At 27.9% G+C, this 16,621-nt stretch overlaps 1 protein-coding gene across 3 annotated transcripts in view; it reads right to left on the bottom strand.

The window, feature by feature from the left end:
* Nucleotides 1-16,621, bottom strand: part of LOC122505304 (tyrosine-protein phosphatase non-receptor type 9) — a 514,941-nt gene that overhangs the window by 181,921 nt on the left and 316,399 nt on the right. For all 3 annotated transcript variants that reach the window (XM_043616814.1, XM_043616815.1, XM_043616816.1), the window contains one exon: nucleotides 1,129-1,517. In XM_043616814.1, the coding sequence (XP_043472749.1) occupies nucleotides 1,129-1,517 (389 nt within the window). The remainder of the gene's footprint in view (nucleotides 1-1,128; nucleotides 1,518-16,621) is intronic.

Raw genomic sequence — 16,621 nt, 5'->3', positions numbered from 1 at the left:
AAAAAATAAAACGTAACCATATATTACGAACATATGGGGCAAAATCCCTCAACTGCCCAGGTAAAAAAATGAATTTTCTCCAAACTTTGCTAAAATGTTACTATTATTAGTAGATGTGTAAATATTAATTTTTTTTGAATTTTATAAAATATTTTTTGAGTTATGGAGTTTCAAAATTTTGATTTTTTTGAAAATATCTTTTTCTCGATTTAATATATTGATAAGTAAAATTAATCAAATTTAAAGTATGAATAGTGATTTTTAAAGGGGTTTTCACGGGCTATAAGCTGGTGATAAAAAAAGTTGTTTTCTCTCAATTTGACCTTGAAATTCAAAGTCAAATTCTTAATTTTAATATACAGTAGAACCCGGTTAATACGATCCCGTTTAATACGATTTCCCGCTTAAGACGCTCATTTATAGTGGTCCCTGCAATTAAAGACATACATTTTATATCCCACCTAATACGTTTTCCCGCATCAGACGCATTCTTAGTGCGGTCCCTACAGAATCGTATTAACCAAGTTCTACTGTATATCAAAATCGGTGTTTTTTATTTTTTCGTAACCTATTCCAATCGAAAGCTTACCTTTTTTCATATGAGCCATGTAAAAATCAGAGTGGGACCATGGGACATTTTGAAGAAATTAATTATAAATCATCATTTTATATGTAAAATAATGATAAATTATTATTTTCCTCAAAAATTCTCATGGTCCTACTCTGATTTTTACATGGCTCATAGAAAAAAGGTCACAAAAATTCACAAAAGTACAGCCAAATCCCAACAAGTCATGAAAATAAGTGTGTTGAACTGACGTGGAATCCACCTTATACAACATGAAGGTAACCTCGATCTTCAATATTGTTTTAGGCACATAAACTCGGACTTACCTCCCTTGTTGCATAATGTACTATAAATACTGACAAATTGTAAAATCCCTACTCTTTCGAATAAAGGTATTTATAATGTCTTCCTATAAGGCATCTAAAAACGCCTTAAACATTGAATCAAAAGTGTCTTAAACAAAGACATCCTTTTTGTAGTTGTATCTTTAGTGTAATTAACTTTTAGTTTGATTATGGTAAAATTGTTTTCTAAATTTCATTGATTAATGTCGTACTTACTTCGCATTGTTGAAGGTACCCTCGGGCGGTCTTTGTCTAATTTCAGCATACTCTGCTACGAGCCCAGCGCGGCCTCTTGAATGTATTGACTCAACGAGTTGTTCCATGCTGACTGCCTGAAGACCCAAGTCACCATGAAGGCTATCATCATCGCTGAAGCCCGAGCTGGCTGAGGACGGAGGCTGTACTGGTGATGGAGCTTCATCATTTCCACTCCACGTGTCGCCATTTGTAATCTCAATGTCTCCAATATTTGCCATACCATTTTTGATTTTATTCTTATCCGCCATAGGACTAGTTGGATTGCTAATTGGAGTTCCATTTGGACTCTGATGCACCGTATGGTTTTTTGACGTCGGAGAAAGAGGAGTACCCGCCCGCGGGGAAACCTGAAAAATCCGATTAAAAATTAGCGAATAAAAAACTACTGCAAACCAGAAATATGAAATTTCTACTAGGTCATCATCTGTATAATAGGAAGATTCATTCCAGAAGGACAAAAATACCACACAGAAATTCTCAATTAATTTTAAAGAAAATTTTAAAAATAACTGTTTTTAAGAACACTTAATACACAAACATCTTTAAATAAAAAATAAAATTTCTGGAAATTTGTTGGTTTTTTTATAATAAAATATCTATAATGAAACTTTTCAAGTATGGAAACTTATTCTGTAATGTATAAAGAATATTAAAAAAAAACTTTTATGTAAATTTAATGATAAGTTTTTAAATTATTGAGTTATAAGAAATGAAAAGAGCCACAGAAACCTTGAGTTGGCTTCTTATTCAAAAAAGAGGTGCGTGCTGCAAGGGTTAAAAAATGCTTTTTATAAGAATATTATATATATTACTGAAATTTTGTTTAAAATATATTAAAAAATTAAGTACCTAATAACCAGTTGTTCATTTTATGACTGATTAGCATCCTCAATATAATAAAAAAATTTCTGCGCAAAAAAAGTCCACACGGAAAAAATTAATTTAGTACATTTTACGAAACTAATTTTGGAATAGCGGATACGGAGAGGAGTTTAGTATAAGTTAAAACAGAATCAATAGTAATATATGATGACTGCGTTTCTCGAAAACTCAAAAAAACTTCTGTGGAATTCACAAATGATCGGTTGGACGTTCTAATTCAAGAGTTTTGTAAAATGTTTGCCCTGAAGCGCATGCGCCACGGAAAAAAATATTTACGGAGAAAAAAGCGAATGAAGCAGAAAAAAGAATTTCTTAAAGTACCAATGAGCTCTCAAGACCATTTTTTCTCGTCTTCTATAGGAGATAGATGATTGGTTCGACACATATGACTGCACTCTACAACGCAATGGTTCGCTTGGATTGGCTTATTTTATTCTGACACTAACTTAACGGAAATACGCATACATATAAACGAATTCTGACGCAACGCACATACAATATAACTCGCACTTGTAGATGAAAGAATTGAGTTTCTTTATATACTAACTGAGGAGATTAAAACTGCGCTTGTGAGAAATGTCAATATACTGAATATTAATTTTTAAAAAAATCATTTTTTAAAAATTTATACAAAATATTTTATAGTTTTTAAAATAACATTTTTTAATTATAATTTAATTTAATTATAAAATCTCTATAAAATTTTTCAATTTTTAAAAAATAATTTTATTCTTAATTTTAAATTATAAATAAATTGCCAACAAATTTTCAAAATTAAATTCAAACTCAAAAAATTTTAATATTAAATTGTCTAAAATTTGAAGTAATAACAGTTAAAACTAATAAAAATTAGAATTAATGAAAATTTTGAGAAATTAATATATATATATATATATTGCCATCGGTAAATATTATGATAAACTATAAAATTTATTGGAATGTAAATTAAAAGAAATTAATAATAATTAAAAGTTTGGATTACAAAATCACATAAAAAATGTTATGAATTTGGAACAATGAAATGTAAAATACGTAAAAGAAAACAATTATCCAAATGTTACCGGCAGGTAAAGCAGTTCTCTTTTTCCTTCCACATATTGATCTCTATACAGCAGACAAGTTAATACCGACGCGACGAGACAAGCTTTAACATATCTATTTATAACGCGACTTTTGGAACACCCCGTATAAAATTTTACGAAACTCTGTTCGAGAATTCACGATAGACAGCGAAGTGAAAACTCAAACCACGCGTTTTTAGATTGCACGAAACATTTTTACCATTTTTTAATAAAATGTTTATCAGAAAATACGAAAAATTTCTACATTCAAGCTTGTTTTAGAAATTACAAAACTAGTTGCAGTTTCTCGAAAATGGTTCTGCTTAAAGTAGTGAAAGTTTCTGGGTTTTTGAAAAACTTTGTCAAGGAATCTTAAATATCCGCTAGTGCGAAATTAGTTTCGTAAAATCTGCTGAACTTATTTTTTCCATGCATGACAAGAATATAATTTTCAAACTATTTTCAAGTTATTGTCAAATTAAAACTATACATGACAATTCTTTAATTTTTTATAATAGAATAATTATTTCAAAGTGTTAAAATAAGAATTCAAAATAGTACATTGCGTAATAATTGTGAACTAGCGGCCTTTTTGGAACGAGCGCTAGGTTTTTGTAACGAGTCGTAGGTGAGGGCGCCATTGAGCGTATAGTAGTATGTAAATTGTTCATCTTTTAATAATTATTAGCAATTTCTTATTAGTTAGTTTTTTGTAGTCGGGGATCGAGAATGAATTTTATCGTAATTTGTGCATGGGGGCTTAGCGCCCCAAAGCGCTGTTCTGCTTGTAGGCCACACTAAAATTTTTTCAACATTAATACTGAAATAAAATGTTCACCTTTAGATTGTCATTAAAAATTAATCTTTTGAGTCGGTTTTTTGCAACCTCCTGGCAGGGCCCTAGTAGAAATTTGTCATGGAGCCACTCGATTATTCAAGTTACTGGACAGTATTTGTCACGGACCAACGGTCTTCGTCAAAGATTCAAGTTAAATTTGCTATTGGCTAGACATAACTTCTGTCTAGTTTTTTTAATGGTACTCCTAGAAATTATAAGCGGACGTCCGCATGAAAAGGGACCACTTTGTCTGTTCTGGATTCGAAGATAATCGCAATTGACTAATTTAAAAAAAAATCTCGAAACTTTTTTTATTCTTTTTTCTTAATCTACAGGGTCTGACACGTCGAATCATGCATTTTTTATTAATTTATTGATACTTTAAGTATTTTATTTCGTTGTTAGACAAAAAAATGAAAAGGGACCACTAACCACTTTGTCGTTCTGTTGCAAAAGTTGTTTCTGTTTCAAAATTGAGGGAGCGGAAAAATTCAAAACCTTTTGATTTTTCATCTTCAGAGTGTATTAGACTTGAAACAACTCTCATCTGAATAACTTCTTAGAACAATCAGAAAAATTCGCATTACAATTTTTAATTACGTTCTTTTAGAAATGAAAATTTCTATATTTTCTTAGATTACAGTCGAACCTGGATAAGAGAGAACTGGGTAAGCGAGAAACCTCTATAAGCGAGAGTTATTTGCTGGTCCCGTGACTTAGACTTCTGTAGTTAAGAAACTGGATAAGCGAGAAACCTCTATAAGCGAGAGAAAATTGCCGGTCCCTTAAACTCTCGCTTATCCAGGTTCGACTGTATATACAGTCGAACCTGGATAAGAGAGAACTGGATAAGCGAGAAACCTCTATAAGCGAGAGTTATTTGCTGGTCCCGTGACTTAGACTTCTGTAGTTAAGAAACTGGATAAGCGAGAAACCTCTATAAGCGAGAGAAAATTGCCGGTCCCTTGAACTCTCGCTTATCCAGGTTCGACTGTATAATATAAAGTCCATGAAAAAAATTTTGTATGTCTACTTTCTCTTTTTTTGCTTCAAATAACTCAATAAAATAACATCCAACCATTAACTTTGCAAAAAATCAGGTTTATGAATTAAAAAACGCAATTTTAGAAAAGGGACCACTTTGTCGGATGTCCTTTATTTTTTCATTGTTTCAAAATGAAGGAGGGGGAAATTCGAAACCTATTAATTTTTCATCTTAAAGGTGTACTAGACTTAAAACAATTCTTATCTGAATAAGTTCCTAGAAGAACCAAAGATATTCACATTACAATCTTTGATTTCGATTTTCTCGAAATGAGGTTTTTGACATTCTAAACTTTAAAATTCTGTAACTCATCGAATTTTTCACCAAAAATGTTCTAAGACCACTCAAAATTTTTCAAATTTTGCAAAGAATTCGCCCATGTACACGGAGAGAAGATTTAACAGCAAAATACTGTATACAGTCTATCAGACTGAAAGAGTGTCAAGAGCATCAAGAAATTCAGTGCGCCCTCTGTCAATTATTCTGTACAAACCTCAAAAATACTGTGTCGACACAAAGATTTCATGTGAGTGACAGAGTATTTTCCAGTGTAATTGTTCATGCGCAGTCTAGTGCTCCTCTGACACGTTGATTTGCTGTGAGCTGTGCATACACAGCATTTTGCTGTGCGTACACAGTATTTTGCTGTTGAATCTTCTCTCCGTGTAGATAAGTCCAATATAGTGCCAATGTGTTCCCTTTTCATGCGGACGTCTACATATTTCTAAGTTTGTCGTGTCGATGGCACTGCAGTAATGTATCTAATAACTGGACAGCTCGACTGATTATTATTTGATTTTGTTCTTATTCTTTCCAATATTTAAAAACTTTTCATTTTAATTTGTTATTAATTTATAATTTAATTAATTAGTTACTAATAAATTAATAATATTAATTAATAATAAATTAATAATAGGTATTAATTAATAATAATATTATTAGGATAAGGCGAAGAGAGCCGCCATAAAGCTGTGCAAAGAAGCGAGGCACAGGCTCATAGAAAGATGGCAAGAAAAATGGGATGGTGAGGAAAAAAGTCGATGGACTTATCGCCTTATCCCGGCACTCGCCACCTGGATAAATAGGAAACAGGATAAATAGGTCAGGTTTCCTATTATTTGACTCAAGCGCTCACAGGTCACGGGTGTTTTAACTCGTACCTGTGTCGCTTTAAATTACGCGAGGACGAGGTGTGTGCGTATTGCCAGTTCCCTGAGGACAACGCGGAGCACACCCTTTTCTCATGCAGAAAATGGGACTTGGAGAGGCGGGCCATGTTCGAAGGTGTAAACAGTCACGTTACACTGGAGAACATGGTATCGCTGATGACCCAGTCGGAAGAAAATTGGCGGCATTTTTTAATTTGTTTTGTGTTTTTTATTCTTCTTTGTACAGTTTTGTCTTTTCAACATTATAAACGTGTTTACTTTTTTTTTCTTTTCTTTTTTATATCCGTTTGCAATTTTATCTTTTGACTTTTAACACTTCTTAAACATTTTTTTTTATTTTTATTTTTATTATTGTTGTGCTGTAAATTCCGCTTGGACTGTAAAATGGTTTTAATCATTTTTTTTAACTATGGACGCAGGATAACCGCAGAGAAAAGCAGAAAGTCGCATTAGCGACGGAGTTGGAGCGCCACCCTCGAAGGCTAAAGTCTCTCGACAGTTCCGAGGGAGGGTAAAGGGCTTCAGAAGAAGGGTTACGGGTTTTAGTGGGTCGGACTGGTAGTAGGTCGCCAGTTTATTAAATTTATTATAACACTTATTTATTTATCTTTTTTTTTAATATTTCCTTCTGTTGTGCGGAATCCAAGGTATCTGTAGGCAGATTTCCCAAAAGTCCCTAAGCAAAAAAAAAAATTAATTTAATTAACAAATAATAACTTACCTAATAAAATTAATTAAAAATTAATTTTTTTAAATTTCGTTTTAGTTTAATTCTAATTTTCTATTAATTAAAAATTTAATGAATTGATTATTATTAATTAATTAATAATCAATTAATAATATTAAATAATAAAATTAATTAATAAATATTTACAATAATTTATAATAAATAATAAATTAAGGGGGGTAAGGTCTAAACGGTGAAAAAAGCATGTTTTTAAGAATTTTTTTGGCAATACGCAAAAAATTAATTTTTTTTAAAGCTTTGCATATAATATTGTAACATTTGAACAATATTTCTCTAAATTTTAATTTAAAAATATTAAGAATTGAGCGAGATAATGAAATTTTTCTCAGGCGACTCCAAATAAAATTGATTTGTGGTGTACGCTCTAACTCGCAACAGAATCATCCAAAACAAAAAAATCAAAGTGCATTTGTTAAAGGAGATGCTTTTTGAGATAACGCTGGAAGCTTTTTTTAAATTACCAATTTTACAATTTTAACAAATTAATCAATTTTTTTATAGCAAAAATCGACTTTTTGGCTTTCAAGTGCTATAAAAAATAAAAAAAATAAAATTTCACCCAGCGTTACCTAAAAAAACATCTAGGGGAGACCGAGGAGGAAAGTAACAGAGGAGGAAAGTAACAACGCTAATATCTTTTAAACAAATTAGCGGATATACAGAGTTTAAATTTTTTTGTAGTCAGTAGTGCCCCCTACAACTTCTCCATAGCGTGCAAGAGCATTTCCGGTGAGGTTAGGTCCGCTAGTGATGTGACGTTACAAAAACACGTCAAAAGTAAATTTTCGTTTAAATTTTCAAACCCTCGTATTTTTTTAATTACACAGTTAAATAAAATGTGCTTTTCGATTTTTTGTAGCTTAACTATCTGTCTTTAAGTTGTAATAGTGCATTTTTAAATTGTGTGTAATACTTTTGTGTAATTTTCACTTTTTTGTTAAAAAAGATAGTGAGGAGGAAAGTAACACGTTGTTACTTTCCTCCTCGTTTCAGTATATTGTGCATTCATTATGAAATGAGTGAAGTAAATCATATTTAAATTTTTAGATTAAATTTTGTTCGTTAAAAGAAATAAATTAATTATTAATTTAATCTATATACTTCGTATTTTTGTTGTACATTTTAATAATTTAATATTATAACGTTTAAAAGTAGATGTTACATCTGTGATATAGATAAGAAGATGATATCTATGAGACATAATGTACCAAAATGTATTAAATATGTATTAAATTTGTGCCAAATATGTACAATTTGTACTTTAACCCTCCTGAGAATGAGTTTTTACCCGAACAGTAGTTACCAAATGCATACATTTCTCACAACAATAGATTTTCCTGCAATTTGGTATACGAAGGTCTTTTGGGTCGCTGATTACGAATCTGAAGTCTGTTTTTGAAAATTCAAAATGGCGGATCCAATATGGCGGACTAATTTTCCAAAAAATGTTTAATTTTTTGCAATTCGGTATATGGGGGTTTTTGGGGTCGCTGATTACGAATCTTAAGTCCGTTTTTAATTTTAAATAAAAATTGAATTATTATTTAAACAATTTTTAAACAAATTATTATTGTTATTTACCAACTTTTTACAGAATGCGCCTTGAAAGTTGTAATTTTTTCCTAATTTTGCAATTTACTAAAATCTATATAATTTCAAATAAAGAATAAAAATTCAATTATTATTTAAAAAATTTTTAAACAAATTATTGTTGTTATTTACCAACTTTTTACAGAATGCACCTTGAAAGTTGCAATTTATTCCTAATTTTGCAATTTACTAAAATCTATATAATTTCAAATAAGGAATAAAAATTGAATTATTATTTAAACAATTTTTAAACAAATTATTGTTGTTATTTACCAACTTTTTACAGAATGCACCTTGAAAGTTGCAATTTATTCCTAATTTTGCAATTTACTAAAATCTATATAATTTCAAATAATGAATAAATATTGAATTATTATTTAAACAATTTTTAAACAAATTATTGTTGTTATTTACCAACTTATTACAGAATTCACCTTGAAAGTTGCAATTGTTTCCTAATTGTGCAATTTACTAAAATCTATATAATTTCAAATAATGAATAAATATTGAATTATTATTTAAACAATTTTTAAACAAATTATTGTTGTTATTTACCAACTTATTACAGAATTCACCTTGAGAGTTGCAATTGTTTCCTAATTGTGCAATTTACTAAAATCTATATAATTTCAAATAAAGAATAAAAATTGAATTATTATTTAACCAATTTTTAAAAAAATTATTGTTGTAATTTACCAACATTTTACAGGATGCACCTTGAAAGTTGCAATTTTTTCCTAATTTTGCAATTTACTAAAATCTATATAATTTCATATAAAGAATAAAAATTGAATTATTATTTAACCAATTTTTAAACAAATTATTATTGTTATTTACCAACTTTTTACAGAATGCACCTTGAAAGTTGCAATTTTTTCCTAATTTTGCAATTTACTAAAATCTATATAATTTCAAATAAAGAATAAAAATTCAATTATTATTTAAAAAATTTTTAAACAAATTATTGTTGTTATTTACCAACTTTTTACAGAATGCACCTTGAAAGTTGCAATTTATTCCTAATTTTGCAATTTACTAAAATCTATATAATTTCAAATAAGGAATAAAAATTGAATTATTATTTAAACAATTTTTAAACAAATTATTGTTGTTATTTACCAACTTTTTACAGAATGCACCTTGAAAGTTGCAATTTATTCCTAATTTTGCAATTTACTAAAATCTATATAATTTCAAATAATGAATAAATATTGAATTATTATTTAAACAATTTTTAAACAAATTATTGTTGTTATTTACCAACTTATTACAGAATTTACCTTAAAAGTTGCAATTGTTTCCTAATTGTGCAATTTACTAAAATCTATATAATTTCAAATAAAGAATAAAAATTGAATTATTATTTAAACAATTTTTAAACAAATTATTGTTGTTATTTACCAACTTTTTACAGAATGCACCTTGAAAGTTGCAATTTATTCCTAATTTTGCAATTTACTAAAATCTATATAATTTCAAATAAAGAATAAAAATTGAATTATTATTTAACCAATTTTTAAACAAATTATTATTGTTATTTACCAACTTTTTACAGAATGCGCCTTGAAAGTTGCAATTTTTTCCTAATTTTGCAATTTACTAAAATCTATATAATTTCAAATAAAGAATAAAAATTCAATTATTATTTAAAAAATTTTTAAACAAATTATTGTTGTTATTTACCAACTTTTTACAGAATTCACCTTGAAAGTTGCAATTGTTTCCTAATTGTGCAATTTACTAAAATCTATATAATTTCAAATAAAGAATAAAAATTGAATTATTATTTAACCAATTTTTAAACAAATTATTGTTGTTATTTACCAACTTTTTACAGAATGCACCTTGAAAGTTGCAATTTATTCCTAATTTTGCAATTTACTAAAATCTATATAATTTCAAATAAAGAATAAAAATTGAATTATTATTTAACCAATTTTTAAACAAATTATTGTTGTAATTTACCAACATTTTACAGGATGCACCTTGAAAGTTGCAATTTTTTCCTAATTTTGCAATTTACTAAAATCTATATAATTTCAAATAAAGAATAAAAATTGAATTATTATTTAACCAATTTTTAAACAAATTATTGTTGTTATTTACCAACATTTTACAGAATGCACCTTGAAAGTTGCAATTGTTTCCTAATTGTGCAATTTACTAAAATCTATATAATTACAGATAAAGAATAAAAATTGAATTATTATTTACACAATTTTTAAACAAATTATTGTTGTTATTTACCAACTTTTTACAGAATGCACCTTGAAAGTTGCAATTTTTTCCTTATTTTGCAATTTACTGAAATCTATATAATTACAGATAAAGAATAAAAATTGAATTATTATTTAAACAATTTTTGTTATTTACCAAATTTTTAAAGAATGCACCTTGAAAGTTGCAGTCTTTTCTAATTTTGCAATTTTCTAATCCTTATGTGATTAAAATATTACAATTTTTTAATAAAACTTATGACTGGTTTCAGTAAATATTGTCTTTAATTTATTGATTTAATTCTAAATAAAGCTAAGAAAACATGAAAAGTTATCAAATATTTGCTATAATCTCTCTGTTTATTTGAAAATTATATGATTTTGCAATATTAAATTGTTTAAACAAGTGAAATATGCATAATAACATTATTAAAATACATTAATTTTATTAACAGATAATTATATGGAAAAACTTTGAAGAATTTTAATCGTTTTTGGCAAAAAAACAAACAAAAATCGTTGGTAGCGTGAAGGTTAACTATATTGTTATTTACAAACTTCGTTTATAGTGAGCCTAGAATAATACATTTTTTTCTAAATTTTGCAATTTATTGTACTTTATATAATTACTAATAAAAATATGAATAAAATTGTACGAACAATTTTTAGACAAATAATTATTAGTATTTACTAACTTTTAAAATTTTAAATAAATAATTCTTATTATTTACCAAATTTGTTTACAGAGAGTGCAAAATATTAAAAGTTTTTAAAATTTTTATAAATACCGATAACAAATAGAAATTAATTTATTTAAATATTTTCTTAAACAAATTACTTTTTGTTATTTGTTTAAAAATTGTTTAATCAATAATTTTATTCCTTTTATCTATCGGTGTTCTTATAAACCTCATCTAATTATAAAATTAGGTAAAAACTGTATCATCCATGTGCATTATGTAAAAAGCTAGTAAATAACAATAATAATTTATATTAACAATTTTTTAATAATATTTTGAACTAGTTTATCTAAATATTTTATTGAAACGACCAAAATTTGAATAACTTCTACAGAATTAAAGTAAACTTTCACGGAATGAAATTCTGAAAAGTTAGTTCTTGAAAATCAATAGAATTTAAATCATGCAGTTTTAGATAGAACTCCAAATGCACTTTCTAAATTTTAATCAGTAAAATTTCACTGGTAATAAAGTGGGAATTTAGCAACTGCAGATTCCAATTTAAAGAAAAATTAAACAATTATTTCAAAATTAAACAGCTATATTAGATCTGAAATTTTGAATTTTTAAAAACGAACTTCAGATTCGTAATCAGCGACCCTAAAAACCCCCATATACCGAATTGCAAAAAAATTAAATATTTTTTTGAAAATTAGTCCGCCATATTGGATCTGCCATTTTGAATTTTTAAAAATGGACTCTAGATTCGTAATCAGCGACCCTAAAAACCCCTATATACCGAATTGCAAGAAAATTCAATAACTTTTTGAAAATTTGGCCGCCATATTGGATCCGCCATTTTGAATTTTTAAAAATCAACTTCAGATTCGTAATCAGCGACCCTAAAAACCCCCATATAACGAATTGCAAAAAAAATAAATATTTTTTTGAAAATTAATCCGCCATATTGGATCCGCCATTTTGAATTTTTAAAAATAGACTTTAGATTCGTAATCAGCGACCCTAAAAACCCCCATATACCGAATTGCAAGAAAATTCAATAATTTTTTGAAAATTAGTCCGCCATATTGGATCCGCCATTTTGAATTTTTAAAAATGGACTTTAGATTCGTAATCAGCGACCCTAAAAACCCCCATATACCGAATTGCAAGAAAATTCAATAATTTTTTGAAAATTAGTCCGCCATATTGGATCCGCCATTTTGAATTTTTAAAAATGGACTTTAGATTCGTAATCAGCGACCCTAAAAACCCCCATATACAGAATTGCAAAAAAATTAAATATTTTTTTGAAAATTAGTCCGCCATATTGGATCCGCCATTTTGAATTTTTAAAAATGGACTTTAGATTCGTAATCAGCGACCCTAAAAACCACCATATACCGAATTGCAAGAAAATTCAATAATTTTTTGAAAATTAGTCCGCCATATTGGATCCGCCATTTTGAATTTTATAATTCAAAATTCATATATGTAACCAGCGATCCGAAACACCATTATAGACTTATTTATGTAAAAATCCAATCGTTTTTTTTTATTTGTCCGCTTTTAGAATTAATGATTTAAGCTTATTTTTTCTAATTTTTACACTAACATTGTTCATTATTTATTATCAAATATTTTATAAATATGAACTTCTGAAGAATTGTATGACAATCTGTGAGTCTTAAGCTTTAAGTTGCAACTTAGTAAATGTATTTAGAATAATTTGTTTAAAAGTTATTAACCAAAATGTTTGGACGACTATAGTCGTCCTTGTGCATACGGAAACAACTTTGTTTGGACGACTATAGTCGTCTTTATGCGCAGGAGGGTTAAATATCTTTGTATTTTTCTAAGTTGATAATAAAAATATTTGAAATTAATAATAGTCTTGAAATTATAATATTTGCCATAATTCTATAATGTTACATTCCTCCTAGGTGCTGTTACTTTCCTCCTCGGGGGTTAGGAGGAAAGTAACAAATGCAGAGGTCGTGAAAAAGTCATGCTGTGAACTGATTATTTAATCTAAATGTCTAATTCAAATTTTATTTAACAGATGAAAGTCCAAGCTTTCAATTAAGCTATCAACAAAAATTATTGCCCAAATAGTTTTAACGCTACAATAAAAAAACTGATTTTTGTTACTTTCCTCCTCGGTCTCCCCTACCTACAAAATTTTAGAAAAATCCGTTAAAACGTGCAAAAGAAAAGTCCACAACAATTGGTGACATACACACACACACACATGCATACTACTGCATACTAGGGTGGCCGTTAAAAACGACATTTTGGAATTTTGTCCATTTTCGGGTCTCATTTTGTCACAAATTGAAAAAAATTAGATACGTATTTTTTTTATTTTTTTTTAAATAATATTTAGTGGTGCCTGTAGGCTTTTGAAATTTTTCATGTATTTTGCATGGAAAAAAAACTTTTTTTCGTAGATTTCCTGTAAAATCGTTGAAAATTAATATTTTTTGACTGGACTACTCTGTTTCTTTTCATAAATGTTCAAAGAATAATATACAATTTTCAACATATGAAATATGTTATGTTAACTATAATAATAATTTTATTTGCTTAAGATTGAAAAATCTATACAAAAGAGTCTTTACAAAGTCCATAATCATGGTTGCCACAAAATCTAGATTTCAAAATTCCAGGCTTTTTCCAGGTTTTCCAGGTTAAAAATATTAAAAATTCCAGGTTAAAATTTAGGAATTATTTGTGATGAAAAAACAAGTATTTTACAAATCTGCATTTTTATGTTTATTTTTCTGAAAGTGATACTTTTGATATTCGATTTTTCAATATATTTTTTTAAAATTATATGGTTTTTCTATTGAAACTACTTTATTTCATACTCAATAGTAAGAATTTAAGTTTATTTATTTATTTATTCAAAAAGCATACGGACAAATAAATGCCCAATCGTACAAAGTACTAAAGTATACATAATTCTAAATATTGTATAAAATCAAATTATCTGGCTGCATCATAATTATTGTTACCATCAAATACAGTTTTTCGCAATTCCACTATGAATTTATTTAGTGAGACACCAAAAAAGTCAATATTAGAATTATAGTGATTGATTAGCTTACGTAATCTATTTACCACAGAATTGCCCTGATAATCGGTTCTAATAATAGGAATCAGAAATAATTGTGAATGTCTACTTGGTCTAGGAGGCACATAGAATCCGAAGAGACTCAACAAATTTGAACAATTGATTACACCATTTAGAACTTTGAACATAAATAATAAATCTGCGTATAAAAATTGCTGAGATAAGTTGCGCAAAATTAATCTGAAAATATTAAAGTCTTTCTTTTTTGAATTTTACTCGGGCCAATATGTAAAATTTGAATATTTATAAAACCAATAATCAAAAATAAAAGCAATCAGACCATTAACTTTATTTTAATGTGCATTCACATTTTTTTAGAATACACTACCGTCGCGAATTATCGGTACGGCTGCACGCGCAGGGCCCAAAAACATACCAATATTCAAATCACGATTTCTTTGCAAATACAAATGTCAGAAAATTAACAAATATACCATTCGAAAGATTATTAAATTCTACGATTAATGATATGTAACTGAAAATTTTAATAATTTATACAAAGCTTGCAGCAATCTACAAATTTGACAAAAAAATTTTTAAAATAAAATTTTTTTGGAAATTATTTCAACCCCTGCACATTTTTTAAAAATTGTAGGAAAAATTTGAAACTTATATAAGTATAATTATTGAAATCTCATCTTTAATTTAAGACCAAAAGAGTTAAAAAATCTTATTCGGTTCGAGAGATATCATTATAAACGGCCCAGCATTTTCAGCCAAAAAACGTTCAAAATCGACTAATTCAATGCATTTGTCAAAAAACATGCTCGGACGTATATAATGATATCTCACGAACCGAATAAGATTTTTTAACTCTTTTGGTCTTAAATTAAAGGTGAGACTTGAATGATTACACCTATATAAGTTTCAAAATTTTCCTACAATTTTTAAAAAATGAGCAGGGGTTGAAATAATTTCTAAAAAAATTTTATTTTAAAATTTTTTTCGTCAAATTTGTAGATTGCTGCAAGCTTTGTATAAATTATTAAAATTTTCAGTTGCATATCATTAATCGTAGAATTTAATAATCTTTCGAATGGTATATTTGTTAATTTTCTGACATTTGTATTTACAAAGAAATCGTGATTTGAAGATTGGTATGTTTTTGGGCCCTGCGCGTGAAGCCGTACCGATAATTCCCGACGGTAGTGTATTTTTAATGTATAAAAACATTATTAATCATCGTGAAGTAATTTTAACTTAAACGGAAGACAAAATTTAAACATTTTTATCACATATAAAACGGAGGTAAAAAAATTTTTAAAATGCACATAATGATAGAAAAAACATTGTATTTTCTAGCACTATTTTAAAAAAATTTCTAAGAGTTTGAAAAAAACCATAAAAAATTAATTTTCTCATAGAACTCCTATTGGAGACATGTTAAAAAGACTTTGAAGGTGAAATTATTTTAGCTATTGCATGAATTCAGTTTTAAATAAAATTGTTTAATTTTTTTAATGATAAGTAAGTGCTAAATTTTTTCTATGAAAATGGTTAATAATATTATCAGAGAGTAGATTTTATAAAATTAATCGAGATATCAAAAATGTCACTTTCAGAAGAATCAGCCATAATTAGCACATTGAAGTCATGTCTAAATTAAATAATTTCCATCTTCAAACTTTGTTCAAAATCTTGAACAAAAAGCAACTGGTAACAAAAAATTTTGACAATCGTAATTATTGCTTTACTCTTAAGAAATTCCTTCAGATCTGCTATGAATAAGGTAAATAGTGTCGGGCTAAGGACATCTCCCTGTAATACCCCCTTTGTTATTTTTATGCTTTCGGTTGTGCCTCTTGAACTCTTTACTTTTAATTTTGCTTTGTCATAAAAGTCTACCATGATTCTAATGAACCACAGCCTTTTGCATAAAGTTTCCTCCACATAATACGGTGATTCAGAGGGGAAAATACTTTTGAAGTCAACCAATATTGCAAATACTTTGTTTTTTGGTAAACTCAATCTATACTGAATCAATGAATTCAGTGTAAAGATATGATCTTCGCTCCTTTTGAGGTCACTGATTACAAATCTGAAGTCATATTTCAAAAATTCAAAATGGCGGATCCAATATGGTGGC

This window comes from Leptopilina heterotoma, unplaced genomic scaffold (genome assembly GCF_015476425.1).
Source record: "Leptopilina heterotoma isolate Lh14 unplaced genomic scaffold, ASM1547642v1 Lhet_352, whole genome shotgun sequence".
Lineage (NCBI taxonomy): Eukaryota > Metazoa > Arthropoda > Insecta > Hymenoptera > Figitidae > Leptopilina > Leptopilina heterotoma.
The sequence above is the reverse complement of the archived record's forward strand: the minus strand, read 5'-3'. Positions and strand labels throughout refer to the sequence as shown.